General features: G+C 64.5%; 3 protein-coding genes across 13 annotated transcripts; 2 read left to right on the forward strand and 1 right to left on the reverse strand.

Annotated features, from left to right (window-relative positions):
• Positions 1-305: 305 nt before the first annotated feature.
• MUC1 (mucin 1, cell surface associated) lies at positions 306-5,816 on the forward strand. Of its 5 annotated transcripts, XM_032317145.1 has the most exons (9): positions 306-459; positions 889-2,199; positions 2,248-3,315; positions 3,367-3,689; positions 3,797-3,852; positions 3,965-4,098; positions 4,243-4,364; positions 4,449-4,595; positions 5,447-5,816. In XM_032317145.1, the coding sequence occupies exons 1-9, from the start codon at positions 399-401 to the stop codon at positions 5,513-5,515; spliced, it is 3,291 nt and encodes a 1,096-aa protein (XP_032173036.1). In that variant the 5' UTR covers positions 306-398; the 3' UTR covers positions 5,516-5,816. The 5 variants fall into 5 exon arrangements, with proteins under 5 accessions (XP_032173036.1, XP_032173035.1, XP_032173038.1 ...); XM_032317144.1 differs by having other exon boundaries at positions 2,248-3,689; XM_032317147.1 differs by having other exon boundaries at positions 2,248-3,689; positions 3,970-4,098.
• Positions 5,817-6,602: 786 nt separating this feature from the next.
• Positions 6,603-15,810, reverse strand: TRIM46 (tripartite motif containing 46). 7 transcript variants are annotated; one of them, XM_032317152.1, is made up of 10 exons: positions 15,599-15,810; positions 13,945-14,206; positions 13,406-13,749; positions 12,620-12,763; positions 12,404-12,499; positions 11,491-11,744; positions 11,140-11,261; positions 9,845-10,147; positions 8,666-8,963; positions 6,603-7,753 (listed from the first exon to the last, which is right to left on the reverse strand). In XM_032317152.1, exons 1-10 carry the CDS (start codon positions 15,659-15,661, stop codon positions 7,360-7,362), a joined length of 2,280 nt encoding a protein of 759 aa, XP_032173043.1. In that variant the 5' UTR covers positions 15,662-15,810; the 3' UTR covers positions 6,603-7,359. The 7 variants fall into 7 exon arrangements, with proteins under 7 accessions (XP_032173043.1, XP_032173042.1, XP_032173047.1 ...); XM_032317151.1 differs by having other exon boundaries at positions 13,945-14,279; XM_032317156.1 differs by having other exon boundaries at positions 15,589-15,810.
• A 442-nt stretch (positions 15,811-16,252) lies between these two features.
• KRTCAP2 (keratinocyte associated protein 2) lies at positions 16,253-19,091 on the forward strand. The gene is made up of 5 exons (XM_032317162.1): positions 16,253-16,395; positions 16,686-16,840; positions 16,922-16,985; positions 18,732-18,798; positions 18,931-19,091. The coding sequence occupies exons 1-5, from the start codon at positions 16,392-16,394 to the stop codon at positions 19,049-19,051; spliced, it is 411 nt and encodes a 136-aa protein (XP_032173053.1). The 5' UTR covers positions 16,253-16,391; the 3' UTR covers positions 19,052-19,091.
• Positions 19,092-26,183: the final 7,092 nt, after the last annotated feature.

A 26,183-nucleotide genomic window follows, 5' to 3' on the forward strand; every position in this document is an offset into this window, starting at 1 on the left:
CGGGACCCTGACCTGGCCCCTTCCTCTGTCCCTTTTCTCACCTTGGTTGTCGCCCTGAGGCTACAACTAGAGCCCGGGAGACCCAGGGCCTTCTGGAGCCAGGGAGTGGTTGGGAAAGGAGGAGACCGTTTGGAGAGCAAACAGATGGCCAGAGGGTTGAGTGACTGGCGCCCAAGTACCCCACCTGAGGGGTCACGAATGGGTGGGGAGGAGGAGGAAGAAGTTGGAGGTAGGGAAAGGGGGAGGGGGCGGGGTTTTGTCACCTGTCACCTGCTTTGGCTGAGCCTGGGGCGGGCCAGGGACCGGTATAAAGCAGCGGGCGCTTGCGACTGCCCCACCTCCGCCACAGCGCCTTGCCGGGACTCCTCCGCCCCCTCCCCACCCTGCCGGCCTCCACCATGACACCGGGCTTCCAGGCCCCTCTCTTCCTCCTGCTCCTGGCAGCCCTGCAGCATCCAGGTGAGGGGCACAAGGTGGGGAGGGGTCTACCTTGCTCATGGGCTCTTCCCAGCCTCTCTGTGGGTTTCCTTTGCTAGCCCACGGTACCCCAAGGGGCAGATTGCAGCCAGGGGTGACCTCGTCTGTGCCAGAAGAGAGGAGAGAGGCTGAGGACGTTCGGGGAGGCAGCCGCTCAGGAAAGCTGATGTCCCAGGCAGCACAGTGACCTGCAGCAAAGCCTTCGGGGATGGGGCGGGGGGCCGGAGAGGTTAGGTTTCAGGAGCGGAGAGATGGACAGCTAGGAGCAGAGCTGCCAGGAAGGAGGAGGGCGGCCTACCCAGGGTTTGGCCCACTGTCCAGATCTTCCTGCCCGTTACTGCTCAAGAAGCCAGATGGTGGATTTTCTCCTCGTTTGTCACCTACCCAACCCTGTGACCTCGACTTTTACAGCTGGCACTGCACAGTCTACTGATACCTCATTCTCGACCACCAGCTCAGCCTCGAGCTTGACCACCACCCCCGGACACCACAGCGGCCAGTCGCCGACCACCACGCCCGGACACCACAGCGGCCCGTCCCCGACCACCACCCCCGGACACCACAGCGGCCCGTCCCCGACCACCACCCCCGGACACCACAGCGGCCCGTCCCCGACCACCACGCCCGGACACCACAGCGGCCCGTCGCCGTCCACGACCCCCGGACACCACAGCGGCCCGTCCCCGACCACCACCACCGGACACCACAGCGGCCCGTCGCCGTCCACCACGCCCGGACACCACAGCGGCCCGTCCCCGACCACCACCCCCGGACACCACAGCGGCCCGTCCACGACCACCACGCCCGGACACCACAGCGGCCCGTCGCCGTCCACCACGCCCGGACACCAGAGCGGCCCGTCGCCGACCACCACGCCCGGACACCACAGCGGCCCGTCCCCGACCACCACCCCCGGACACCACAGCGGCCCGTCCCCGACCACCACCCCCGGACACCACAGCGGCCCGTCCCCGACCACCACGCCGGGACACCAAAGCGGCCCGTCCCCGACCACCACGCCGGGACACCAGAGCGGCCCGTCGCCGTCCACCACGCCCGGACACCAGAGCGGCCCGTCCCCGACCACCACGCCCGGGCACCACAGCGGCCCGTCCCCGACCACCACCACCGGACACCACAGCGGCCCATCCCCGACCACCACCACCGGACACCACAGCGGCCCGTCGCCGTCCACCACGCCCGGACACCACAGCGGCCCGTCCCCGTCCACCACGCCGGGACACCACAGCGGCCCCTCCCCGACCACCACGCCGGGACACCAGAGCGGCCCGTCGCCGTCCACCACGCCCGGACACCAGAGCGGCCCGTCCCCGACCACCACGCCCGGGCACCACAGCGGCCCGTCCCCGACCACCACGCCCGGGCACCACAGCGGCCCGTCCCCGACCACCACCACCGGACACCAGAGCGGCCCGTCCCCGACCACCACGCCCGGGCACCACAGCGGCCCGTCCCCGACCACCACGCCCGGGCACCACAGCGGCCCGTCCCCGACCACCACCACCGGACACCACAGCGGCCTGTCCCCGTCCACCACGCCGGGACACCACAGCGGCCCCTCCCCGACCACCACGCCGGGACACCAGAGCGGCCCGTCGCCGTCCACCACGCCCGGACACCAGAGCGGCCCGTCCCCGACCACCACGCCCGGGCACCAGAGCGGCCCGTCCCCGACCACCACGCCTGGGCACCACAGCGGCCCGTCCCCCACCACCACGCCCGGGCACCAGAGCGGCCCGTCCCCGACCACCACGCCCGGGCACCACAGCGGCCCGTCCCCGACCACCACGCCCGGGCACCACAGCGGCCCGTCCCCGACCACCACGCCCGGACACGAGAGCGGCCCGTCCCCGACCACCACCACCGGACACCACAGCGGCCCGTCGCCGTCCACCACGCCCGGACACCAGAGCGGCCCGTCCCCGACCACCACGCCCGGACACCAGAGCGGCCCGTCCCCGACCACCACCACCGGACATCACAGCGGCCCGTCGCCGTCCACCACGCCCGGACACCAGAGCGGCCCGTCCCCGACCACCACGCCCGGGCACCACAGCGGCCCGTCCCCGACCACCACCACCGGACACCACAGCGGCCCGTCGCCGACCACCACCACCGGACACCACAGCGGCCCGTCCCCGACCACCACCACCGGACACCACAGCGGCCCTTCGCCGTCCACCACGCCCGGACACCACAGCGGCCCGTCCCCGACCACCACCCCCGGACACCACAGCGGCCCGTCCCCGTCCACCACGCCGGGACACCACAGCGGCCCCTCCCCGACCACCACGCCGGGACACCAGAGCGGCCCGTCGCCGTCCACCACGCCCGGACACCAGAGCGGCCCGTCCCCGACCACCACGCCCGGGCACCACAGCGGCCCGTCCCCGACCACCACGCCCGGGCACCACAGCGGCCCGTCCCCGACCACCACGCCCGGACACCAGAGCGGCCCGTCCCCGACCACCACGCCCGGGCACCAGAGCGGCCCGTCCCCGACCACCACGCCCGGGCACCACAGCGGCCCGTCCCCGACCACCACCACCGGACACCACAGCGGCCTGTCGCCGTCCACCACGCCCGGACACCAGAGCGGCCCGTCCCCGACCACCACGCCCGGGCACCACAGCGGCCCGTCCCCGACCACCACCACCGGACACCACAGCGGCCTGTCGCCGTCCACCACGCCCGGACACCAGAGCGGCCCGTCCCCGACCACCACGCCCGGACACCAGAGCGGCCCGTCCCCGACCACCACCACCGGACACCACAGCGGCCTGTCGCCGTCCACCACGCCCGGACACCAGAGCGGCCCGTCCCCGACCACCACGCCCGGGCACCACAGCGGCCCGTCCCCGACCACCACCACCGGACACCACAGCGGCCCGTCCCCGACCACCACTCCCCGACACCATGGGGTCCCGACCTCGACCCGCAGCTCAGCCTCGACCTCGACCGCCACCTCCGGACAGCACGGTGGCACATCCCCGACCCACATCCCGCCCGCCAGCACCTCTCACCGTGGCCCGGAACCTCCCACGCCCTCCAATCACAGCACTTCTCCCCAGTCTCTGAGCATCTCTGTCTTCTCGCTGTCCTTTTCCATCGAGAACCGTCATTTTAACTCTTCTCTGGAAGATCCGGGCTCTAGCTACTACCAGGAGCTGCAGAGGAACATTTCTGAGCTGGTGAGTGGGTGCCCTTTCTTTCCCGGGCTCCGTGCTCCTCCCGGCAGCAGCCTCCAGGCCGCCCGACCTGTTTGCCTCAAGCCTAATTCCTTCTCTTCTCACCACAGCTTTGGCAGATTTATAAGAAGGAAGGTTTTCTGGGCCTCTTTAATATCAAATTCAGGTACCGTTCTGGGTGTGGCGCGTGCGGAGGGAGGCCGTGGGGAGGACTGGGGCCGTGGGGGGCGTCCAGCCGGAAGCCGGGACCTTCGGCTGAGTCACCCGTTTCCCACCAGAGCAGGATCGGTGGTGGTCGAATCGAGCCTGGCCTTCCGAAAGGGCGCCACGGATGCCCACAGAGTGCAGACACAGTTGGAAGAGAACAAAAAAGAATTTGCCGCATATCACCTGTCCATCTCGAATGTCAGGGGTGAGGCCACTGTCCCCAGCTGCCGCCCAGCACCAACGCCTGCAGGGGCCTTCGCTCCAGCACCTGGGTTCCTGCTCTCCCCTGGGGAGCTGGGAGGGGCCCCCTCCTTCGGGAGAGTATTCTGACCACTGTGTTTCCGTTTAGCACAACATGTGTCGCCCCTTTCCTCCGGCCAGTCTGGGTCTGGGGTACCTGGCTGGGGCATTGCTCTGCTGGTGCTGGTCTGTGTCCTGGTGGCATTCGCCATCATCTGTGTCATTGCTCTGGTAAGTGTTGGGTCTCCAGGCCTGTGCAGAGGCCCCTTGCTGGAGAGAACCCCGCGGCTCCCCTGTTACCTCTTGTTTTCTCAGACGGTGTGTCAGTGCCGCCGAAAGAACTGTGGGCAGCTGGACATCTTCCCAGCCCGCGACGCCTATCACCCTATGAGCGAGTACCCCACCTACCACACCCACGGGCGCTACGTGCCTCCGGGCAGCAGACGCAGCCCCTATGAGGAGGTGAGAAGGGGCCCCACCCCGTGGGGAGCCGGAGGCTGGGACTGGGCCGGGCAAAGCCCCAAGAGCGGAGAAGCGGTAGAAGAGGGGAGAGGCCGGGGAGGGCCGGACGAGGGGGTGGGGTCAGAGGGCTGGGGCGGGGGCGGCTTGCGGGAGGGACCTTGGGAGCAAGGGGATCTCAAGAGAGTGTCCCCACCACCGGCATTTCCAGAGCCGCACTGCGGCAGGTGGGGCAGTGGGGCGCTGGGTCCAGGGGGGCCAGGCAGGACTCACGAGGGGACGAGCACCTGGGCCCCCACTGAGCTTGTCGGAGTGGGGGGTCGATTTAGAAAGGCTGGCAGGGAGTGGGGGGTTGTCTCACGGGGAGGAAGCCTCGCCCTGCCAGCTGAGCTTGGTGCCAGGGGCTTCTTGGGAGTCTCAAGGAAGCGAGGACCTTCCTCCTTTCCTCGCGGCCTCTCTCTCCAGGACCTAGTAAATAATTACTTGGGCCACGGGGGCTGGAGCGCCATGCCGGTGGGGGAGGGGAGTTTCCTTTTCTTGACCCTGTTTTCCTTTGCCCAGGGACTTCCTGCTGCCTGCTCTGTAGAGACAGGCACACTCCTGCTGGGGCTGGAGGAGCAGAGCGGGGAAGGAGAAAGGGGTGGGGTGGGGGGGACAAGGAGGCTGATGAGAGCCAAGAGGAGGAGGAAAGGGGGGGGGGGAGCTGCGGCCCTGGGCCCTGTTTACAGTCACCTGGCTGCCGAGGTAGAGGTGTGGTGCCGGCAGGTGCTCTCTGAATTAACCGTTTGAGAGTTAGACTCCCCGACTTCTGACCCCAGGCTGCGGGTCTGATCGGGGTCTGGTCCCCCACCCAGGTCTCTGCAGGCAACGGGGGCTTCGCGTCCGTGAACCCGAGCACGTCAGCCACTTCCGCCAACCTGTAGGCGCGCGTTGCCGCCGAGCGTCCAGATGGCAGTGCCACGTGCCCTCCCCCAGGCTCCTCACTGCCGGAGTCCTCTCGGCTTGGGTCTGTGCCTCGCTGGTGAGCTGGGAGCTCAGGCGGGCTGCTCACAGGCCCCACCGGGTCCCCTAACCCACGTCAGCCCCGCTGAAGCCCATCCAAGCCCCTTGGGGACAGGCCCGGGGCAGGGGCTCCCAGGAGGACTGGCCCAGAAAGCCCCAAGTTGGAAATGTGAACGGGACTGGGGCTGAATAAAAAGGGAACCTCTTCTGTGCTGACGGCCACCTTCAGCTCTGTCACTGTGACCCCTAGACTGGGCGGGGAGAGCAAATGTGTGTGCGTGGGGCTTCAAAGGGGTCTTTGCGGGAGACGGAAGAAAAGGCAAGAGTAGGGTTTGTTTGGAAAGCAGGAGACATGGAGAGGAGATGACATTGGGGCACAGGTCACTTCTTCCCGTCCCTGGTGGCACAAGAGGAAGGAGGAAGTGAAACTGAGTTGGTTTGGAGGCCTGTGCGACCCGTGACCCGAGGCCAGCGTGACCCAGCTCCACCTGCCCCCGAGGTAGGGCTCCCGTGCTCGCTGGGGCTGGGGGCGGCCACGCCCTCACCTCCCCTTGGCCCAGTGCCCCCAGCCGCTCTATTCTTAGCTGCCAGGGTGTGAAGTAAGCGTGGGCAGTGATAACAGTCCGAGTCAACACCGCCGTGATAAGCACAGTGTCAAGATCTGGTCGCTGGCACCCGGCCCGGCCCCCTCCCTGGCTGGTGGGGTCTGCTTTAGGCACCCTGGGAATGGGGAAGTGGTTCTGGTTCCCTGACCGTTTTGGGCCCAGGCACAGTGCCCGCCCCGCTTACCACATGCCCTGGGGGCCTGGGCCCTGGCGTGGCCAGCAGCCACCACGTGGTGCGCCCCCAGTAGGCCCCCTGTTGGTTGGCCGGGGCTTGAGCCAGAGGCTCTGGGGTACCTGCTTGGGATCTCCTTCCCTCTAGCACCCCTGCTCTGAGCAGCAGCGGGGCCCCCTGCAGCCTTCACACCTGTCGCGCCCGGCGCAGAAACGCAAAGGGACAGCCGGGTTCAGGGAAGGCACAGATGTGCCTGGAAACCTGGTTTATTGTTTATAAACCATGAAAATACCAGCTGTTGCTCGGCTCAGGCCTGGCAGTGCCCACTGCAGGGGGCAGCAGCGGGGCCCCAGAGGCCTTGCCTTGCCCAACCCATCGGGGACCCCTGCCCTCCGCTGGGGCCCCCAGGGAGACTTGGCACGTTGGCGTGGGGGCACAGGACAGGGTGAAGCATGCAGGAGGGAGGAGAGATACAGGCATGCGGCCAAGGGCTATGGGGACCCCAGCAACACAAGCAGGACGGCAGGGCCCTCTTCTCCTCACAGGGAGGGCCTGGCCAGGGTCCGGCCAAAAAGCCCGCCCCGACTGTGGTTCTGCATTGGTGGGGCGGGGAGCTTGGCAGGGCGGAGAGCGGAGCGCAGAGCTGGGGGTCATGCCCTGTGTTCCAGGCGCCTTCCCTCCCAATCAGCCTGAGGGGGGGCACGGGACAGCGATGGGGAAGGGGCTCTCTCCGTGACTCGGGCGGGACACCAAAGGCGGGACATGGGTGAGACTTGATGGGGGCTGGGCTGGGGCCTGGCGTAACAGGCAGTGAGGAGAATGGGGGCGTCTAGAAAGGTGAGCAGAGGAGTCTCTGGGCCAAGAGAAGGCCCAGGAATACGAAGACAGAGAGGAAGGAACAGGACGACATGGCAGAAGAGTCTAGGGAGAAGCCCTCGGAAGACTAACCCGGCTCCGGCAGGCCTGGAGGGCGCAGGGGCAGAAAGGGTCAGTCCAGCTTGGCAAAGCCCCCGATGGTGACCTTCCTCTCAGGCTTAGAGCCTACAGGCTCCTGGAGCTGCACCGCCCCGCCCCCGATGAAGCAGAAGGCAGGGCACACGGGCCCCGAGCAGTCCAGGGGGCACTCCAGGAGCCCGCGGAAGGACACGGCGTCCAGGAAGGACACGCGGCCCCGCTCATAGTCCAGGCAGATGCCCAGGCGGGGCGGCAGCGGCACGGTGCAGCTCGCCGCGGGGCCGTCCCGGCCGGTCAGGCCCGCGTTGGAGCCCGCCCCGGACCCCAGGAGGATCCTGCCCATGCCGATGGTCAGGAAGGCAAAGGGCGGGGACGCCTCCACGGTGGCATCCTCGGCGCCGCTGTCATGCCCGCTGTCGGGGTCGTACCTGCAGGAGCGGAGTTGGGGGGGTGTTGGGGAAGGGGCCTGGGAGTGGGGCTCAGGGGGGGTCGGGGCAGAAGGCTGAGATGCTGGGAGCAAGGGATGTTGGGGAGCAAAGGTTTGCAAGGGTCCATTTGGGGTATGGAGAGGCCGTGTCGCCGACCCGAGGGTTAGAGGATCCGGGCTCTGAGAGCCCAGGGCGAAGGGTGTTGAAAGCGGCACGTTGACAGGCGAGGTGGGGAAGGTGAGCCGGAGGTGAGCGCTAGGAGGAGGCGGGAGACAGGTGGGGAGGAGAACTGCGTGGGGACGTGGTGCTGGGGGGGCTTGGGAAGGGTTCCAGACTGTTGGGGGCGGGGCTTGGTCACTGAGGGCCTGGGGAGAGAAGGCTGTTGGGCAGGCGGGTGTTGGGGTGGGGGACGCCGGGGGTGGGGGCGCTGGTGTTGGCGGGAGAGCACTAAGAAGTGGGGAGTTCCGGGATAGAATGCCGGGAGGGAAGGTCCGGGGAGGCCCGCGTGTTGGGGCTGTTGGACAGCACATGGGTGACGGAGGGGATGGCGGTGGACACTGAGAGGGAAGGGTCTCGGGATGTTGAGGCCAGATGTGGTGATGTGAGGAAAGCACCCTGGAAGCGGGGCATTGGGAGATGCAGAGGCGGTGTGGTTGTCCTGAGGACAGGTGGGAGCAGGGGGATGCCCCCCCTGCGGCCCCCTCCCCAGCCGCTTGCTCCCCTGAAAACCAGTTCTTCAAGCCCTTGGGCTAAGCCCAAGGTTGCCCTGGCCACAGGCTCCTGCCTGGCTTCCATGCTCCGAATGCCCCTGCTCCACCCTAACCAGCGTGCGCTCCCACTGCCACCCCCATCCAGTCCCCAGCTCCCCCACCCCAGGACCCCCATGCCCCATCCCCTCCAGAGAAGCCTGACCTGGGGCTGATCACATCTGGAGCACCCTGGAAGCTTTCCTGCAGCTTGCTCTCCAGCCCGACGCCCACCTTGACCAAGTAGGAGGCTGGGTCGACGGCACAGGCCCAGTAGCTGCGGCCCTGGGTCACGGCCACGTCTCCCAGCACCACGTCCACGCTCAGGTGGCAGCCGGTGAGGAGCCGCTCGGCAGCCAGCAGTAGGGGCAGCCCTGGGACGCTCCGCACCGCCCTCTGGTCCTTGCTGATGGCCAGCCGCTCTCGGCTCGTGCCCCAGCGGCCATCGAGGAAGAAGTGCAGGACTGCCGTGGGGTAGGGGTGACAGAGGAAGGACTTGAGAGACAAACCCAGGCCGTGGAGGCCATGAGGTGTCAGCCAAGGACACTGGCAGATTTAAGAATGTGAAATAAGCTGCAAGGGATGGGCGGGGGCTCCAGGGACCAGGGCCTGGAGAGCTGCAGTGGGGGCGTGAGGAGAAAAGGGAACACCCCAAATGGGCATGGGACCCCAGACCAGCTGACCGGCTGCGTGTCCTCCTACCCCTCTCCGATGGCTGGTGCCCCAGAGAGTCCTCGCTGGGGCCCGTCCCAGCTGGTGACGTCTCCCACCACCGACCTACACCTTCCAGCGCACACTCTGGTGCTCGCACCTCCGGCACACCCTACTTGGGCAGTGACGCTCCAGTATTCTGCCTGCGTCCCTGGGGCCAGACTACTTTCTGGAGAGTCCCCGTCCGGACCCTGACTGAGTCCTTACTATGAGCTGGGAACTCTCTGGCTTCACTCTCACCGCAATGACATTGTCGTTACCACTACGGGGAGAGGGACCTGGGGCTCAGAGAGGGCAAAGGACTTGCCCAGAGCCACGGCTGAGGCAGAGTGGGGATTTGATCCTAAGTGTCTAGCCCCGGGGCTGGTGACTGCGGCCCACTGTGTTCCTCCGCGGGGCCCGCGCAGCCCCGGCTGCTGGCGCAGTGAGCTGGTCCCCTGGTCCCTGCCTGCCCCGACCGCGCGCCCGCCCGCCCGCTAACCCGCTCACCGGGTGCCCGGGGTCGGGGGTGGAGTCGGGGGTGGGGTGGGTATCCCGGCACGCCTGCCCGCCCGCCGCAGCTCACCCTCACCGGGTGCCCCGGGTCGGGGGTGGGGTGGGGGGCGGGTATCCCGCGCGCTCGCCGCGCGCTCACCGGGTGCCGGGGGCGTGTGCAGGTGCACGTCTTCGCTGTACTCGCCGTAGCCCGCCTTGTTGCAGCCCCGGACGCGCAGCACGTACACGGAGCCGGTGTCGGGGTTCTCCAGCAGGGCGCTGGTGCCCCTCACCTCCTCTCGCCGCTGCCAGCGTGCGGGGCCCGGCTGGGCGGGCGCGTCGGTGCGCCGGAACTCCACGGTGTAGTGCCAGGCGGGCGGGGAGTGGGGCGGCAGCCGCCAGCACAGGAATATCTGGTCGTAGGCGAAGGTGCGCTGCGTGTCGATGACGGGCGCCTCGGGCACTGTGGGAAGAGACAGCGGTGTCAGTCGGGGCCTGGCCGCGGGCCTAGCGCGGAGGGCGGGCAGGAAGAGGGAAAGCAGCGGGGGCCGGGGGGGTGAGTGTGGGTGAGAGGGAGCTGGGGGCGAGGCCGTGGGGTGCCGGGCGGGGAGCGGCAGGGCCGAGCCCAAGGGAGCAGGGGAGCGGCGGGGGAGCAGGGGCAGGAAGCCTGGCGCGGGCCCTGGCCTGCGGTTCTCCCGCCTCCAGCCTTAGGGCCGTTGCTTCCCCAGTCTGGGCCTCAGTTTCCTCCTCTGTCAAAAATGGTCTTAGACCAGATGGGGACGCTTCTTTCTAGGATCTTTTTAATTCTATGAATAAAGAGGAGCCCCAGGGAAAGGCAGGCAGAGGCCACTGGAAGCCGGGGAAAGAGCACTGGACAGGAAGGAGGGGCCGAGTGGGAGGGAGACAGATGCGAGAGCCAGCAAGGCCGAAAACGGGGGACAGCAGAGGACAAGCAAAGCTTGAGACGGGAGGAGACGAAGGCCAATGGGAGGAGAAGGCGAGTCCAGAGGGCAAGAAGCCGAAGGACAAAAGGTGAGAAGGACAAGGGTTAGGCAGGAGCTTAGGGCAGGCAGAGAGAGCCAGAGGGCACTGGTGGGGGTGGGCGAGGGCGGACCAAGAGTCTGGTGAAGGCAGGACAGAGAAAGAAGCAGTGAATGGGGGGCGGGGGGAGCTGTGTGGGGGCGGCAGGGCAGGGCCCCCGGGGCAGGGCCGCTGACTTGCCTGGGGTGCTCCTGAGCAGAGTCCGCGGTGGCCACAGCCTACAAACAAAGAGAGGGAGAAGCAGCGCTGAGCGCGGTGGGGCGGTGTGGCCGGGTGGGTGAGGTGGGAGGGGCGGCTGGCCAGGCTGGGCAGGAGGCCAGGGAGGTCCCTGGTGGGCGCTGCCCCCCGGGCCCGCTGCTGGGGAAGGGAGGGAGGCTGTAATCGGGTGCGGGGCCACCCCGGCCACCTCCTTACCTTGCAGGAAGTTCAGCTCCGTCAGCAGCTTCATCTCACGCCCTACATCCAGCTGACAGTGGCGGAAGGAGGAGCTGGCAGCTGGCCGAAATGTCTGGAGGGCCTCCGTAGCTCGGGAGATCCTGGCATGGGGGCAGGCAAGGGTCAGGCACCCCCAGCTGGGCAGCTGCCCTTCCCCTTGATGCTGCTTCCCCTGTCCCTAGAGCTTGGGCACCTGCTTTGGGTCACCTCCTGGTCCCTCCAGCAAGCTGGCTATCAGTGTGGCCTGGTGATGGTCCTCAGGACCCATGTCTCCACGGGGCAGCTACACCTGTGACACCCGGGCCCCCCAGAGCCCGTGCCCCTGCCTACCTGTTGTGCAGCTGCTTGGCTGCTTGCACAAAGCAAGGCTGGTCTGTTTCCTTAAGAACCTCCTGGGCATAGCCCACCAGACCGGAGCCATCCAGCAGGCTCCGGTGCTCCTGGATCTGGGCGCTGAGACGGGCCAGGCGCTCCTGCTGGCACTCCTCAATGGCCTGGAGCAGGGACACCCGCTTCTCCTCCAGCACAGCCCCCAGTCCCCGCACCAGCTGGGACACCTCCTCCTTGGCCTGCTGACCGCTCACCTGCCCAGAGAGCAACACTCACTATCTTCTCGAAGGCAGCACTCGTGGCAGCCTCCCTCGGATCACCAAAGATCCAGGGAAATCCTACCCAGCCAGGCCACCAGGGCCAGGCCCACATCTCCAAAGTCGCCTGTCCGCCCAGAGGGGCTCAACGCCCGACACTTTGTGCCACCTTTCCTGGAGCCCCACACCACCATCCTGACCCCAGAAGGACTCCCTCAAACAAAAGAGAATGTGACTGCACTAACGCCCACTTGGACCACACGGGTGTCCCCCGCCTCCAGGCCATCCTTCCTGTCTGTACCCTTGTCAGCAAATTCAAGCAAACTGGCAGAAGGTACCAGAGACGGAGCCTCGCCCTAGCTCCAAGGATGTGTGGTGTCCTAAGTGGGCAGCTGAGCCCGAGGGCATCCGAGCTATGTCCCTGAGGGCTTTCCAAACTGTCCTGGTCCTGGGTGACAGCCACACTGTTCCCATCGTAACCCCGGGAACAGCCTGGTCTGGGGCACTGATCTTCCTACCAGCCTGGTTTAACCAGAACCTCGACACACCCACGGACCCTGAGCTGCCAAGCAGGGGACTGGGCAGAGCCCCCCCACATGCCTTCCTGCTTCCAGTCGTGGGCGGGGCCCAGAGCCCACCGCCGCACCCTCCCTCACCTCGGTGTGCCTCGCGGCCTCCTCCAGCTCACAGATCTGGGTCTGCACTGTGTCCTGGTTTCCCAGGATGTATGTCACGCTCTTTGTCAGCTTGTCCTGAGGGGGAAGAGAGAGGTGGGCATCGTGCCTCGCTCGGTGGAAGCCGGCAGTCAGGAGGAGGTGGGAGAGGGCGTGAGTGAGGGTTGGTGTACGGTGGAGTGAGGCAGGGTTCCTCACCTTGAGGGCCTGGTAGGCGCTGAGAACAGGTGTGATCTTGTGCCCACCGTGGGTACGCCTCACCCGGCAGAGTTGGCACACCAGCCGTTGGCATGTCTTGCAGTAATGGGTCACCTCTTCCTTGTGGTCCGGGCACATCAGGCCCTAGGGACAGAAGGAGCAATGACATCATCAGCCAACGGTGGTTTTAAGGCTGCTGACCTGGGGCAGAAGCAGTGTGCAGCCTGAGCAGCCGGCCTGAGAGGGGAGAAGGTAAGAGGCCTGAGAGTCCATGGGGGGTGCTCTGCAGTGCCACCTGGTGGCCTGCGGCGGCATCGACCAGAGCGTCGCTGGCATCCTTCCTCCCTCCCACCTCCACATGTGCGCTTAACAGCAAAAATAATGATTATTAATCTCCACCTTGTGGCTAATAATTAACCTTGTCCACCTTGCTCACTGCCTATTCCCAATGCCGAGAATAGCCCCAGGCACGTGGATGCTGGATAAATATTTGCTGAGTGAATGAATGAATGCGGACAGACCTTTTTAGCCTAGGGGTGACTCTCACAAACCACCTCCTGGGACCCCCCCCAACAACCCCCAGGGCATGGGTACTACTTCTTGTCTGTACCCCAGACAAGAAGATGGGGCTCCGAGAAGTTTAAAGATTGACCCAGTCCCTTTCTGTCCTTGTTAGGCGAAACGGAGCCTGGCAGGGGCCACCTCTGCCCGCCTCCCTTGGGAAGCTCACTGAGCCAGCTCCCCCAGCCACCCAGCACCACCAGGCCCCTCTCCCCACTTGCTCACCTTGGGGCGGAAGGAGAGGGTGGGCAGGGTGGGCTCATGCTGGGCCTTCTGGGTGCCCCAGGGGTGGAAGAGCTTGAAGCACTCGTTGCAGAAGGTGGCCCGGCACTCGGTGCAGCCCTTGGTGGCCTCTAGCGGCGGCGGCTTGCACAGCTGGCACAGGATGGCGCCACCCACACTCACGCTCTGGCGGTAGCGCTCCACCACGCGCTCCAGGGTCAGGTTCCGGAACAGCCCCGCCAGGCCCCGCTCCCCCAGTTCCACATCGCCCTGGCAGGCCGGGCACGGGAACATGACCACCTGGGGGTGCAGAGCCCCTCGCTTCCGCCCGGGGTACGTCCCAAAGCCTGTGGCAGGGCCAGAGAGGGAGGGGGCTGAAAGTTACAGCTGGCAGGGGGAGGGGGAGATCTGTTCAATAAACAGTAATTTTGTCGTGCCAGAGTCGGCTCTATTACAGCCCGTAGGAGCTGGGTCTTCAGAGGTCCCCGGCCGGCGCGGATGTCCCAGCATCCCCACCCGCGGCCCACAGGAGCCAGGCCCACCTGACTTAAGCAGCCGATCCAGGCGGTCTGGCTTGGGGAGAGTTCTGCGGGAGAGGCGGGGGCTTCGGGTGGAAGGGGTGGAGGCGGGGGAGGTGGGCTCGGAGCTGGGGTCCCCGCCGTGGCCCACGTAGCCTTGCTGGCCCAGCACCTCCCGGGCACAGGCCTGGCACACATTGTGGGTACAGGGCAGCACCAGAGGCTGCTTGTACATCTCTTGACACACGGGGCACAGCAGCTCCTTCTCCATGTTCTTCATGCTCGTCTGTGGAGGGAGCAGGAGGTCGGGTGGGAGCACGGAACCCCCAGGGCACCCCGCAGCCGGCCTCTCAGGTGCCCTGAGAAACCCAAGGGGGTCTCCGGTGGGGGCAGGGCAAGCTACCTGGGGCTCTTCCCCAGCACCCGCCCGGGGCCTGATTCACAGACCTTCCCGGCTCTGGCTGCTGCCTGTCTCCCTTCCGCGGAGAGCCAGAGCCTCCGAGGGGCGGTCGGGGCTCGCGGCCCGAGCACCTGCCTCCCCCGGCCTCAAGCCCCACCCCTTCCACACCCAGGGCGGGCGCCGGGCCCGCAGCCCCTCTCACCTGGCCGTTGCCCCCATCCCCCCATCTCCGGGCCACCAGCTTCTCTCAAGGACACCGCCCATTCTGCAGCTTGGTGCAGACCCCCGCCCCCTTTTCTGGCAGCCCCCCCTTTCCCGGCGTGGCTCCTCCCTACAGCCAGCGCCGCGCGCTCTCCGTCCTCCTGCTCACCGCGTCCGTCCTCCCGCCGCGGCTCAGCCTGCGGCCGCTCCAGCCTCCATTCCCCATCCCTCACTTCCCCGGACGTCTCCTCGGGGCCCCAACACGAACCCATTCCCGGCTGCACCCCCCACCGTCCGGCCCTCCCGCTCCTTCCCGCAGCACGACCCGACTAGCCAGAATCCCCTCCCCAAGCGAGGGGGAAAAGAGCGCCCGCCTACTTACCCCCTCCCCACCGGAAGTACCCCTCCCTTTTTCGGTGGAGGGGGTCCTCAAGCTATGCCCCACCCCCACACCTCACCTTGGTCCCTCTCTTCGCAGCCATCCCGGTCAGGGGCGCAGCTGACACAAAGGAGGGAGGGACAGGCAGGGAGGGGGAAGGAAGTGGTGGGGGGGGAGCAGGGTTGGCACCGCCCCTGGGAGAGCCGGGCACGGGTTGCCATGACAACCGCGGGCTCGGAGGCAGCCCCGAGTGGGGGCGCGGTGGGGTGGGGTCTCGCCGAAGGGTCCAAATTTGGAACTGCACCCTGGGGGCGGCTCCTTCATCGCCCCTCACCTATCCTCAGTTTTCTTGGAAAATATCCAAGCTCACGCACGCCCCCTCCTCAGAGCATAGCCCCCTGGCCCTGCAGCCCCTGGTGCACTGCTGGCGGCCACCCCAGCCCACCCGCTGCATGCGGGCAGCTCCCGGTTCCTTGCACCCGAGCCCAGCAGCTGGACGCCTCCACGGGACTCACCTCCAGGCTGCCCCGGGATTACCCTCTCCAACCTGCACCCCGACCCCCTCCCCCAGTCCTTTCTGCCATCCCCAGCCCCCTGACTACATCCCAGCATCTTGCCTCATGTCCACCTGTCCGAGGTCCCGGCCTGCCCTGGACCCCTCCACTCCCCCGCCTCCCCTCGACCCCACGTTAACTCACACTGATGCGGACCAGTGCGTCCATGATGGAAGTGAAGGTCCGCATATCCTCACCCTCAGCCATGGCCCTACCATGCCCGCCCGCCCCCGGGTGCCCGATCCCGCTGCGGCTGCGAACCCCCGGCTTAATGCAGGAGCCCGTGGGGGTGTGCGGAGGGGTGGGGGTGAGATGTCACTGCGCATGCTCCAGGGACAGCCTCGCGCAGCGCCCGTCGAGGTAGGAGGTGGGAAATAGTTCTCCCCACGTGGTTTTAGGAAGACGGTGGGGGGGTGGGTAACTGGGAACGGTCTGGGGGGAGCCATTTCTAATGTGCGCATCCTTCATTGGCTCTCTAGTCTTCCTGCGATGAAACGGGAGGATAGTTTCGGAGAAAGATGGGCTCCAGAATGCGAGGACTAGGTTTTGGCTTGGCAAGAGTCCACGGGAGAGGCGAGGCAGGGCTCATGCGGGAGGGACGTGTGAGGGACGGGCACTAGAGATGACACGTACGGCGAAGGAGACAGGGCTGGGCTAGAGGCAACGGGCCGTGGGCCCAGCGGCTTGCGCTGAGGGCAGCAGACGCTCGGGGAGCGGGAAGGGCAGGGGACCAGGGCGGCGGCCAAGGCCGCTCTCGGACGCAGTGTCTCCTCCCTGCCGGCAGGGGCCGCTGCGGCCAGGCGCCTCGAGGGCGCGCGAGCAGCCCCGGGGGAAGCGAGTCCGCGGGTGGGGCTGACGCGTGCGCACGGCCGACCGCCCCGGTTCGGTTCCCCCGTTTCTGGGCCTGCGGCGCCGACTGGGCCGGGGGCAGCACGCGATGGGTAACCGGACTGGCGGGATTCCCCGACGGACAAGTGGGGTCGGGTTGGGGCGGACCGGCTGTCCCGGTCCTCTTCCCGCAGAGCTGACGTGGCCGGGGCCCCGGGGGACGGCAGGGAGCGGGCGCCCGGGGGCGGCGGGGGGCGGCGGCGGGGTCGCGGCGGGGGGTGGCGGCGGGGGGTCGCGGCGGGGTCGCGCAGCCCCGGGCACGCGGGGGGCCGGCTCGGCCTGCGGCGCCGGCGGCAGGGAGGGCCCGGCCCGACCGCGCGGCCCGCTCCTCGCCCCCCTGCAGCCGTGGGCACGGGCACGTCGCTGGCGCTGTCCTCGCTCCTGTCGCTGCTGCTCTTCGCCGGGATGCAGATGTACAGCCGGCAGCTGGCGTCCACCGAGTGGCTCACCATCCAGGGGGGCCTGCTGGGCTCCGGCCTGTTCGTCTTCTCGCTCACCGTATCCTTCCTGCGCTGCGGGGGTGGTGGGGGCGGGGGGCGCGGCCCGGTCGCTCGGCCTGCCCTTAACTCCCTCGACCAGGCCTTCAATAATCTGGAGAATCTGGTTTTTGGCAAAGGATTCCAAGCAAAGATCTTCCCTGAGAGTAAGTGCAGATGGGGGTCAGGCGCTTCAGCCTTCCGCCCTAGCCGCTCCCAGCACGGGCCGGAGTGGTCAAGTGCCCGGTCGATCGGTGAAGGTGGCTCTGAAGGGAACAGGCTTCCTGAGACCGCGCGGAGGCGGCGCTGGCCTCGGATGCACCTCCCAGAGCTCTGAGGCCTTGGAGCGGGAAGCCTAGTTCCCAGGGGACTCTGAGGACACCGGGCCCTGCAGGCTGGCTTTGCCCAGTCCTTTTGAGGTGTGGGGAGGAAACAGGACTGAGTTCATTGAGGGGTTCTGATGTGAAGTTGAGCCAGTGTTAGTGGGTTCTGGGTTTTTTTTTTTTTTTTTAAGATTTTATTTATTTATTTGACAGACAGAGATCACAAGTAGGCCGAGAGGCAGACAGAGAGAGGAGGGGGGGAAACAGGCTCCCCGCCAAGCAGAGAGCCCGATGCGGGCCTTGATCCCAGGACCCTGAGATCATGACCTGAGCCAAAGGCAGAGGCTTTAACCCACTGAGCCACCCAGGCGCCCCACTTGTATTCCCTCTCTTGATGTGTCTCCCTCTGTCAAATAAATAAATCTTTTAAAAAAAGATTTTATTTGTTCATTAGAGCACAAGCAGGGGGGAAGGGTAGAGGAAGAAGCAGGGATGTGGGGCTTGATCCCAGGACCCCGGGATCCTGACCTGAGCTGAAGGCAGACACCCACCTGAGCCCCCCTGGCGCCTGGGTTTCAGCACTGGAGACACGGGATTTCTATGTCAGCAGGAACCCTGACCCAAGTTAGAATAAATGTTAGGTTCTTTCCTCTTTGACACGATGCTCATTGTTGCTCATGTTTTGGAGAATAGATGATTTAGTTATTTATGCAGAATTAAGTTCATAAAGCAGATGAGGCATCAAGGCCAGCTGGCCCAAGGAACGTCACAAGCTTACAGGGGGCAGCGAATGCTGCCTCGTGAGGAGCCTTCGTCGGGTAGAACATAGGCCTGCCTCTGCCCTCGTGGCCCTCGTGTCTTTGCATTCCTGGCTGCTGTCGGTCTGTCGGTCTGTCGGTCTGTCAGTCTGCGCCCTCCACCCAGCTCTGGGCAGCTTTCCAGAGCTCCTCCCAGCCGGCAGCCTCCAGACCTCTGAGATCTTGTTTCCCTATGTGCTGTCTTCCTTTGCTATGGAAAGAAACCTTTGTTGTGGGGCGAGGTTCTTGGCCCCCTTCACCCTCCCTAGCTGGGCAGGTGGTGTCTGCCCTGCCGACCACCTCCCACTTTCTCTCCGGTCCTCTGCTAGACACCCAGAGACCCTTTTCTGTCTCCATGGGCATGTGCTTGCGGACACCTAGCCCTCCAGCCTGCATCCAGGGAGCGAGGCCCTCAGCTTCCGCCCCTGGCCAGCCAGTTTCACGAGTTGGTCCTTAGTGGCTGGTTTTTGTCGGAAAGGCCTTGCCTCCCCTTCCCAAATGGGAGCAAACCTTGCCTTTCAGACTCTGTATCACTATCTTTTTCCTTTATGTTGGAAGAGAGCCAGGATAGGGAAATGATATTTGGGACAGAGCTGGTAGCGAGCACGTGCCCCCCCCTCATGTCCTGGCCATCGTTCAGGGCATCTGCAGTCTTCCTGCTCATGTCGTGCCACATTCCCCGACACAGGTTCCCGCAGGTTCAGAGGCCCCCGATGTCCCCTAGCCTCCACATGTGAGTGCCTGGTGTTACCACTTCTGACCCCCGCCCCGTTGTCCCCTCTTGCCTTCCCAGCTCTTCTCTGCCTCCTGCTGGCTCTCCTTGCGTCTGGCCTCATTCACCGAGTCTGCGTCACCACCTGGTAAGGGCTTCACAGCTGGGGAAGGGGTTTCCTCAGCCCGAGCCGGGCTGCCTCCCCGGCCGCTGCCGTGTGCCAAGGGGGTGCCGGGCTGGCGTGCGCCGGTGCCGTGACCTTCCTGTCTTCACGGTGTAGCTTCATCTTCTCCATGGTCGGCCTGTACTACATCAACAAGATCTCCTCCACCCTGTACCAGGCAGCGGCTCCCGTCCTCACCCCAGCCAGGGTCACGGGGAAGGGCAAGAAGAGAAATTGACCCTGAATGTCCAATAAACTTGATCTTTGTAGCCCCGGGAGTTGCGATGTGCTGTGGCGTCTTCTGCCCAGGCCTGCAGGGGTGTGCCGAAGGTTGTGGCAGTCGGGTACCTGCTGGTTTCAGACCTCGGGGATCGGGGGGCTTGCCTTCCTCCTAGGTTCATTTCAAGTAGATGTTTAGGGACGGCTGTCAGTGCCATGAGTGTGAAAGTCTCCAGGTGGAGGAAAAGCGCGTGGGTGACCTGCCGTCTTGACCTTTCAGAAAAGGGGTCAAGGCTGTAGTGCAGGAAGCCGTCCCTTCCCATCAGAGGGGAGTAGATCCTGGAGCAGAAGAACTGTCACCCCTGCAGCTTCCCCAGGAGTTCCTTTACACCTCTGGGGCCTCGTTACTCTGACTTCCCACCCGAAGCAAACAGGCCTCCTGCCCCTTCTGCTCCAAGGCCTTGCGGGGCCAGGGGAGTGCCTACTGATGTTGCCCTCCTGGACCCATCCATCACCTCCAGCACAAACAGATGGTTGTGTTTTGAAAGACTCCAAGGTTGATCACTGCCCCCTCTTTGTTCAGGTGCCTCCGTTTCTCTTCTCTGTCTTGTAGCCAAGAGATCAGAGACTTGCTGCACTTTAGCAAAGCGTATAAAGTGATAGGGACCAGGCCATCAGCCCAGGAGCCAACCATGATGGGAATAAGGACGTGGCTTCTCAGGTCCGGCTCTGTGCTCTGCCCTGAGGGGCGCCTCTCCGTCCAGAGTGCCTGTCCTCTGAGGCCACGGTGCAGCGTCTCCCCTGCTGGATGACATGGGCTTTGGTGTCCTGCACAGTGCTTGGTCGTGGGTAGTGAAGACGTGGGTTGGTTGGCAGAAGCTGCCCTTCTGGCAAGAAAACACTGTAAATGAGATGTGTCTGAGTAGGGATGGAGTCCCAGGGGAGGCGAAGCAGTGAGTGGAGGGGGTCCTGGGCAGGGATTAGAGCCCGCCCTCTAAGGAGAGGTCACCCCACCCACGCCTCGCTCCTCAGTCCCTAGCTTGGGGGAGTGGCATGCAGTGTGCCCAGGGTTCCTGCAGAGGGCGCCGTGAGCTCGCACCTGCCGCTCAAGCCTGCCCGGAGGGCAGGGGAAGATTGCGGCTGGGTCCCCGGGTTCTGGTCCAAGTTTGTCCAGCCTCCCAGGCAGGCCCTGAAGCACTGGCGTCTTGGAGGCTGGAGTCTGATGGCCATCAGACTGATGGCTCCTGAAGCACGTGTCCCTGGGAGCGGAGGCAAGGAGCGTTCAAGGGCCAGCAGAGCCTCCATGCAAGGGAATGGCGGCTCTAGGCTCTTAACTGACCTAGTGATGGTTAGGGGGTTGTGGTATGTGGTACCTTCTTGGGGAGGATGACAGGTTGTCGAAAACAGACCCTGGATCTACGGGGAAGCTGAGTTGGTTCTAGGGCGCCCTCTGTCAAACCCTGACGTCCGCCTAATGGGTGGGAGCTGTGGGCAGAGGGCCAGATCCCAGCCAAGGGAACATAGACATGGGGAGGGGGGTCTGGCCACCTGAGGGCACCCTGACTCCTAGATGAGAGTTTGGGTATAGGGCCAGGCTCAGGAAGGGTGGGGAAGAGTCAGAGAGCAGGGCCAGGAACATGCCAAGTGATTGGGGCACCTGCTGCCACCCACTGTGTAGGCACCAGGGCCAAGTGGCTCAGGGATAATGACCCCCTTCAGCGAACAGGTGCATTTACAAGGCCGATTGGGGACAGCCTCAGCCCTCCGCCCAGCCTATCTTGGGGTGCCTAGTTGTAGGTTGCAGGCTTAACCTATCAATTAACCCTGACAGGGGTATCCTACCCACTAATAAGCATCATTAAGTAAGGGGCGTGAGGTCGTCATGGCTTCTGGAGGCCTGAAGGTGGGAGGGGCAAAGGCGCTAACCTCTTGGCCCCTGCTCTCCTGGGCTCCACTCCACCCTGGTGGCTGGTGGCCCAGGGGACAGGGAAGCAGCAGTTCCCTGGAGGACAGGGGGAAGCCAGATGCTTCCTCCTGCTCCCTCACACGTGGCCCTGACACCCGCCCGCCCGCCAGCACCGCCACCAGCTCCGGAAACAGGAGTAAATAATGCAGGGGGACGGAGCCTTGGGTGTGTGGGGAGCCCTGCGGGGCGACCACTCCGGCTGCTCCTGCCGCGGAGGCACGGGGCTGGGGGCCGGACGTGGTGCCACCAGAGAGAAGGGCAGTGGGTAGGGGAGGTAAGAGAGCTCCCTAATCCCTGGCAGAGGCTGGACCCCTTCTGGACTGGCACTGGAGTGATGGGACACCGCAGGGTCGGATGGGGTGGGGGGCGCCCCGGACAGGCGGGAGCGACAGAGTCCGCGCCAGGCCTTGGCTCCGGCCCTTTCCGGCCCTTATTGTCCTTGGTGAGAACAGGACACAGTCTGGTTCCCACTGCCCGGCCCCCCAGCTCTGCTCCCCAGGGGCTCGGGAAGGATGTTGGGAAACAAGAGAGAGCCAGAGACTCAGAGAGACAGAGATGCTGAGAGATGCAGAGGCAGATACAAAGGGGAAAGGTTCAGTCAAAAGCCAGCACTGAAGTTCTTTGTGAGCTGAGAAGGCCCTGGGCGCTGTGGGAACCACAGAAGAATGGGAAGCCAGCCGGAGGCCCTGCCCCCTCAGGGGCCTCCAGGAGGGCCTGCCCTGACACTCCTTCTGGACTTAGGGTCGGTCTCAGAGCCGCCTCTTAGGTGGACAATGGCCGGAACCCTGGTACGGGCGCCAGTGGCGGCCCTGAACTGATGGGCTTCAGGGAGCTTTCTTTGCCTCTCCCAGCAGAGTGGAAGTTCCCCGGGGGCAGGCCAGGACCCTGCTCCCTAACCTTGCCTCCCCAGGCCCCTGGGGCTGCGAGCAAGCCGGCCACTCAGAGCTTGTGCAGAGTATTTGCTCCGGTTCCTAGGGAGACAGGGAGGGAGGCCCCTGGTGGCCCCGGGAGGCCCTGACCTCACCTGCAGGGACAGCCAGAGGCTGGCAGGACGTGCCCCAGGCCCTCCCCCAGCCCCTTCCCAGGTAATCTCCTCTCCCCTGCCCCCTCCCCTCAGCCCCTCTGCCCTGTCCCTCCCCCCAGCCTTTGCAACCCAGTGCTGGGGGTGGGGCAGGCGCCTAGTCTCTTCTACCTGGGCCCACACACTGCCCCTGGCACACGGTCCTGGTGGCTGGTGAGGCTCCAGATAAGCCTCAAGATGAGCAACGGAAACACACGTTTGAAGTGTTTACGTTTAACGAACGAGTGCTTCTACTTTTTTTTTTAACTTTTGGTTTTCTGTTTATTTTTTAAAAATTTTATTTATTTGTCAGAGAGGGAGAGGGCGAGAGCGTGAGCCCGAGCAGGAGCAGGGGGAGCGGCCGAGGGAGAGGCCGGCTCCCCCCGCCCAGCAGGGAGCGCGTGCGGACTGGATTCTGGGACCCTGAATCATGACCTGAGCTAACGTCAGACGCTTCACCGACTGAGCCACCCAGACGTCCCAAATGAACGCTTTCTGACACAAAATGACAATATCCTACAATCACGCCAGCAACAAGATTATTACGGGATTTTTAGGAAGTTTTCCTTCACAGGGAGCTGCAGGCTCTCTTTTTACAATGTAAGGTCCTGTGATCATGGGCGTCTCAGGTTCATGTGACTCTGTCTGTATCTATTTGGAGATCCCGAAACAGCAGGTTGGGTCCCGTCTGGGGGCTCCTTCTGTCCCGTCAGAGGGCTGTGGTGTGCTGGGCGCAGGCGGAGAGAACAGGCCTCAGACCAATGGCCTCCGGGTGTGAGGAGCTCTTCTCTGAAAACAGCCCTGCCCTCAGGCTGGAAGAGCAGGGGGCCCCTGCCCATTTTAGGGTGAACCTGCACTGCAGGAGTGGGGGGGCAGGAAGCCCCCCTGCCCCTCTACTGGGCTTTGCTGGGCCCCAGGGCTGCTGGGGCTGACCTCAGGCTGCTCCATGGGGCGTTCGTAGGACCGAGGTGCGCGCGCCGGTGTGTGAGGGTCTAGGGGGAGCCCACCCCGAGCCCCTCGTCTTCCTGCCTAGCCTCCAGCCCCCATTTCCAGCCTCTGTGGAGAGTTCCAGGTTCCAGACAGGACTCTGGACGGTGGGACTTGGGGCTTGAACTCGGGGGGCTTGAACTCGGGATGACGTGCCTTCTGGTTTTGTCTTTGAACGCTTAGCCGGTGGAGGTCCTACAGCCAGCCGGGTGAGCTCAGACTGAACCGCGGGTGAGCGCAGACTGAACCCCGGGTGAGCTCAGACTGAACCCCGGGTGAGCTCAGACGGAACCCCGGGTGAGCTCAGACTGAACCCCGGTGAGCTCAGACTGAACCCCGGGTGAGCGCACACTGAACCCCGGGTGAGCTCAGACTGAACCGCGGGTGAGCGCACACTGAACCCCGGGTGAGCGCACACTGAACCCCGGGTGAGCTCAGACTGAACCCCGGGTGAGCGCAGACTGAACCCCGGGTGAGCGCAGACTGAACCCCGGGTGAGCGCAGACTGAACCCCTACCGGAGCGAGCTCAGTCCCCTCACCGCCACGTGGATGGCGGGCACCAGCGGCAAAGAAGGTCAGGCCCGGGAGGAAAGACAGCGGTGCCGGCCGCCGGCCCGCCGGGCGTCGGACAAGCGTTCCCACGGGGACGTACCCCTGCCCCACGCAGCAGATGGCCTTCACACTTGCCCCCAGCCCTGGTGCTGCCCTGGGTCTCCAGTCTGTGGGGTGCCTGGGGGCATCCGTGCCTGGCCTTCTGCCCCCTGCTTCCCACCAAGGTCAGGAGGGAGTCAAGGGTTTTGGTTCTTTTTTTAAAGATGTCTTTATCTATTTGAGAGAGGGAGAGAGAGAGAGTCTGGAGCAGACTCAGCCCTGAGCGTGGAGCCCAACAAGGGTCTTGATCCCGTGACCCCGAGATCATGGTCTGAGCCAAAACCAAGAGCCAGAGCCTCCACCGACTGAGCCCCCGGGCACCCTGGAAGTCAAGTGTTTTTTTTTTTTTAAAGATTTTATTCATTCATTGGACAGAGAGAGAGATCACAAGCAGGCAGAGAGGCAGGCAGAGAGAGAGGAGGAAGCAGGCTCCCTGCTGAGCAGAGACCCCGATGCGGGACTCGATCTCAGCACCCTGGGATCATGACCTGAGCCGAAGGCAGAGGGCCAACCCACTGAGCCACGCAGGCGCCCCATGGAAGTCAAGTTTTGACAGAGTGAGACCCTGTGGGCTTTGTATTTGCCAGTCACTGCAATTGCACGAGCCAGTTCCTTAAAATAAATCTCTTTCTGCGTAACATTATGTCCATCCATGAGCTCTGTTTCTCCAGGGAGCCCTGACGGACATACGATTTTCGTGAAATGACCCGCGGGAAGGTGAAGGAGAAGTTAAATAAGCTGCTCAAGATCATGATGAAGGCGTGTCTGGCTGCCTCAATTAGGAGACTGTGTGACCCTTGATCTTGGGGTTGTGGGTTCAAGCCCCACATTGGGTGTAGAGATTATCTGAAAGTTAAAAAAAAAAAAAAAAGAAAAGAAAAAACAATTTGCTACGTGAAGGAAGGGCTGCGGCTGAACTTCAGACCCGAGGGTGCCCGCCAAGTTTCTTGAGCCAGTGTGGCCGGGCACAGCCCAGCCCCCGGCCCTAGCTCCCCGCCACGTCTTATGCTCGCCCATCCCAGCTTGGCCTCCACCGCTCCCGGTGCCCTGGCTGCGCTGTGTGCACGGCGCCCTCCGCCCCCCTCTGCCCCTTACCTGGCTCTCCCCCTCCTAACGCCACTCATTACTCGGCACATTAAATACTGATCTGTTTGTCTGTCTGCCACCACTTACTTCACCGAAGCAGGAAACCTATCGGTTTTCACGGAATGCTTCACTGAAAGCGGGTGGTTTGCCTGGTCTGTTCCCCGGAACACGGCTCCAGGGAGGACAGGGGCTTGGCACACGTGTGTTAAATAGACTCAGGGCTCCTCGAGCAGCACACCACCCTCAGGCCACATTGTGAGCTCTTCCCGGGACCTCACCTTTCCCCCTGCATCCGTTCCAAACGGGCCCCAATCCAGAATCAGCCAGTCTGTCTCTCTGCAGCCAGGCCTAGGACAGGGGCCCTCCTCCCTCAGGCTAGCATCTCCTCCCGCCCTGACTCACGCAGCCCCTCCGCCCCACCCAAGCAGTAGCGCCATCTCCGATCTCCTCTGACCCCTCCAGCCTGGCTATAATGTGGGGAGTGTCCCTGCTAATTACACGGGTGTCTGTCCTGTTGCCTCTGCGGAGCTATGGGAGCCCTTGGGACAGGGTTGGAGGCCACGCAGCCTGACTCACTGGGGCCTCCCCCAAGGACTCAGTAATCAGCTTGGCCCCTGTGGGTGCCCAGAACGCTCAACTGCCTTCCACCAGACACTCAGGCACACATGGGGGTTACACACTCTTCTAGGGCTGAAGGCGCCCGACCTCAGGGACCAACACCCCGCCCCACAACACACATCCTTTCAAGGGGCTCTAGCAGCCCGCCCCAGCCTGCCTTTCCAGCCCCATCGTCTGCCACTCCCCCTCAAAGCGTCTTTGTCCAAGAAACAGGCACAGAGAATTACACCCCGCATCTGGGCTTCGTTCAGGTTCTCTGGGCCATGCGTGCCCTCCCCACCTGAGCAACCCTCACTCATCTTTCCAGTACCAGCCGGGGCTTCTGGGCCTCTGTGAAGTCAGCCCTCCTCTGTATGGGTCTCATTTTGCATAGCTCCCCACCCAGTAGACTGTGGGATAAGGGCTCCCACATTGGGAGCGTGTCTTTCTCTTACCAAAGCTAACAAAAGCCGAAAACCCACACAAACTAGCTGAGCCATCCACAGGAGTAACTTACCTCCGAAGACAGAAGGGAAGCTGGGAGGGGCGCCCTCAGCCGCGACAGGGGGCCAACTCCCATCGCAGACTCCCCGCGCGCGCACTGTCGCCAGCATCCTACACATCAGCTCCTTCCCTCTCCGGGGCAACCCCAGGAGGGAGGACAGCTATCGGCTCCACTATTTAGGCGGAAAAACTGAGGCTCAGGTTCATACAGCTAAGGAAAAGACAGAGCAGAACCCAGCCTCAGGACAACCAGACTCGAAACCCCCCAAGCCCCAAAATATATACATGTATGTATTTTT

Source organism: Mustela erminea, chromosome 17 (genome assembly GCF_009829155.1).
Source record: "Mustela erminea isolate mMusErm1 chromosome 17, mMusErm1.Pri, whole genome shotgun sequence".
Classification (NCBI taxonomy): Eukaryota; Metazoa; Chordata; class Mammalia; order Carnivora; family Mustelidae; genus Mustela; species Mustela erminea.